Source organism: Penaeus chinensis, chromosome 4 (genome assembly GCF_019202785.1).
Source record: "Penaeus chinensis breed Huanghai No. 1 chromosome 4, ASM1920278v2, whole genome shotgun sequence".
NCBI classification, from domain to species: domain Eukaryota; kingdom Metazoa; phylum Arthropoda; class Malacostraca; order Decapoda; family Penaeidae; genus Penaeus; species Penaeus chinensis.
In genome coordinates, this window is record NC_061822.1 from 8,142,250 (window position 1) to 8,144,749 (window position 2,500).

A 2,500-nucleotide genomic window follows, 5' to 3' on the forward strand; every position below is an offset into this window, starting at 1 on the left:
ATGTATATTTTATATATGTATTTTATATATATATCTATTTATATAAATCTATATATTTATAAATATATTTATATATAAATATATATATATAAATATATATATAAATATATATATATAAATATATATATATAAATATATATATAAGTATAAATATCTATATAAATATAAATATAAATATATACAAACATCTATTTTATAAATATATATATATACATATTTGAATATGTAAATATATAATATATATATATATTATATATAAATTATATATATATATATATATATATATATATATGTAAATTATATACATACAAATACGTATATATAAATAAATAAATATATATACAAATATATATAAATATATATATAAATATATATATAAATATATATATATAAATATATATTTAAAAATATATAAATATGAATTAAATATATACAAATATATGAATTATATATATAAATATATAAATATATATAAATATATATATATATATATATATATATATTTATATATATATATAAATATATGTATGAATATATATATAAATAAATATATATATTTATATATATATATTCATATATATATTTATCTATTTATATTTATTTATTTATTTATTTATCAATTTATATCTATATATATATAAATATTCATATGTACATATATATAAATTTATAAATATATAAATAAATGGATACATAAATAAATAAATAAATAAATAAATAAATATAATATATTTATGTATATATATGTATATGTATGTGTGTGTATATGTATATGCATATGTATATTTATATATGTATATGTATATGTATATGTATATGTACATGTGTTTATTTATATATATATATATATATATATATATATGTGTGTGTGTGTGTGTGTGTGTGTGTGTGTGTGTGTGTGTGTGTGTGTGTGTGTGTGTGTGTGCATGCTTATATAGAAACGTATGCAAACATATTCATCTGTTTATTAATTCATTAGCTCCCTCTTGCATGCGCACCGCTTGCGTACAAAGGCATCCGCTCGGCCATATCTATTACCCATAAGTCATCCGTCTGAGATTCTTGAGGAAAGAGAAACGCATTTTCTCCCCCTCTTCTCGCAGGTCAAAAGCACCTCAATAAATCCACGCCAAGAAGCGACGTTGTTACCCGGCCATAAGGGCTGCATTAAAGAGAAGCTTGTGTTGCCCGAACTAATATTAGCCTTGGCTCGGCGAAAATGCTATGCTAAAAGGGAGTATAGTATAGCAGCAGCTGGCCCAGAAATAATTCATGTCCCACTTTGGCTCTCCGTTATCGCTCTATTCCCCCTTGCTCCTCCCCCTTCCCCCTCTCCCTCCCTTCCCCTCTGCCCTCACCCCCTCCCGCCGCTCTCTAGCGACGCCCTTCTGTGACACCTATCGATCAATTTCCCTTTGATCATTCTTTAAAAACCCTCGAAATGTATTCATGTTTGTCAGACGGCATATCGCTCGAACAACTCCCGACACATGTTTCGCTGTCTCTTAAGCCTAACGTGTCCGGTTTTCAGAGCGCAATGGGGAATTCCGGACTCTTAAATATTATATTCCTCGTACCGACCCACAGACCTATACATCTCGATATATTCGCATATCTTCTTGCTTATATCCGTATAAGAATATTAAATGAATGTCTAAGAAAAAACACAAGACATCGATGCATCATAAACTGAATTCCATCCTGTTTCGACCCGGTTTATCGCGGTCTCTTGTTACTAATTTGTTTCCGTGCAGCCGGCGCGATAACCTATCTCCAATCCTGCATAGGAGTGGGTGCGCGTAACCAACTACAAGCTTCACAAAGGTAGGGGGTCCGGGGGGGGGGAGAGTGCGGAGGTGTGCCAATGTTGCTAATCCTCGACCTCCCCCCCTTCCACCCCCCACCTTTTCTCTATCTGCAAGCCCCTCCCCCTCCCCTCTTGCACTCCCCCCCACTCTCCCATCATGATTTACCTCCCCCCTCCCCCACGAACAACAGAGCCCTGCCCTTGCCGTGCTCCCGTGCGCCATTAGCATGTTTAATGGTAATCCGAGATTTAGCCCTGATAAATTATCCAGTATTAGCAAATGGAACCTTAATTACAAGCCAGCTGAGCTCCGGCAGCAATCGGCGGACGCGGAGCGGCCGAGGATGAGGACCTATAAATCGAGGACTCGCCCCCGTCATCCCATGCTTAAGCTATCCTCCAAATTGGCTTGAGAAACACGATGCGGGACTCACCTGCCAGTCTGTCGAGGGTGGGGTAGTGCGGCGCCAAGGCCGTGGCTCTCTCGAACGGGGGCACTGGGAGGCCGGGTATCCAGGGGTGCGCGCCCCCCAGCCCTGCCAAACCTGGGTATCCCATTCCCATCGGTCTGTGCGCGGGCACACGCAGTACCGTGGGGGCGCCGCCTGCGAGAGGGCCATAGTGGGGAGGGAGGCCACCCAGGGCGCTGTAGGCGGAGTGGTAGTCGTCGCCTCCTTCCTCGTAGCTCTCTTC

General features: G+C 36.8%; 1 protein-coding gene across 1 annotated transcript in view; it reads right to left on the reverse strand.

Annotated features, from left to right (window-relative positions):
- The window catches only part of LOC125024975 (T-cell leukemia homeobox protein 2-like), a 16,358-nt gene that overhangs the window by 13,462 nt on the left and 396 nt on the right, over positions 1-2,500 (reverse strand). The window contains exon 1 of the mRNA XM_047612782.1: positions 2,242-2,500. This exon is cut by the window's right edge and continues 396 nt beyond it. Coding sequence (XP_047468738.1) covers positions 2,242-2,500 — 259 coding nt within the window. The remainder of the gene's footprint in view (positions 1-2,241) is intronic.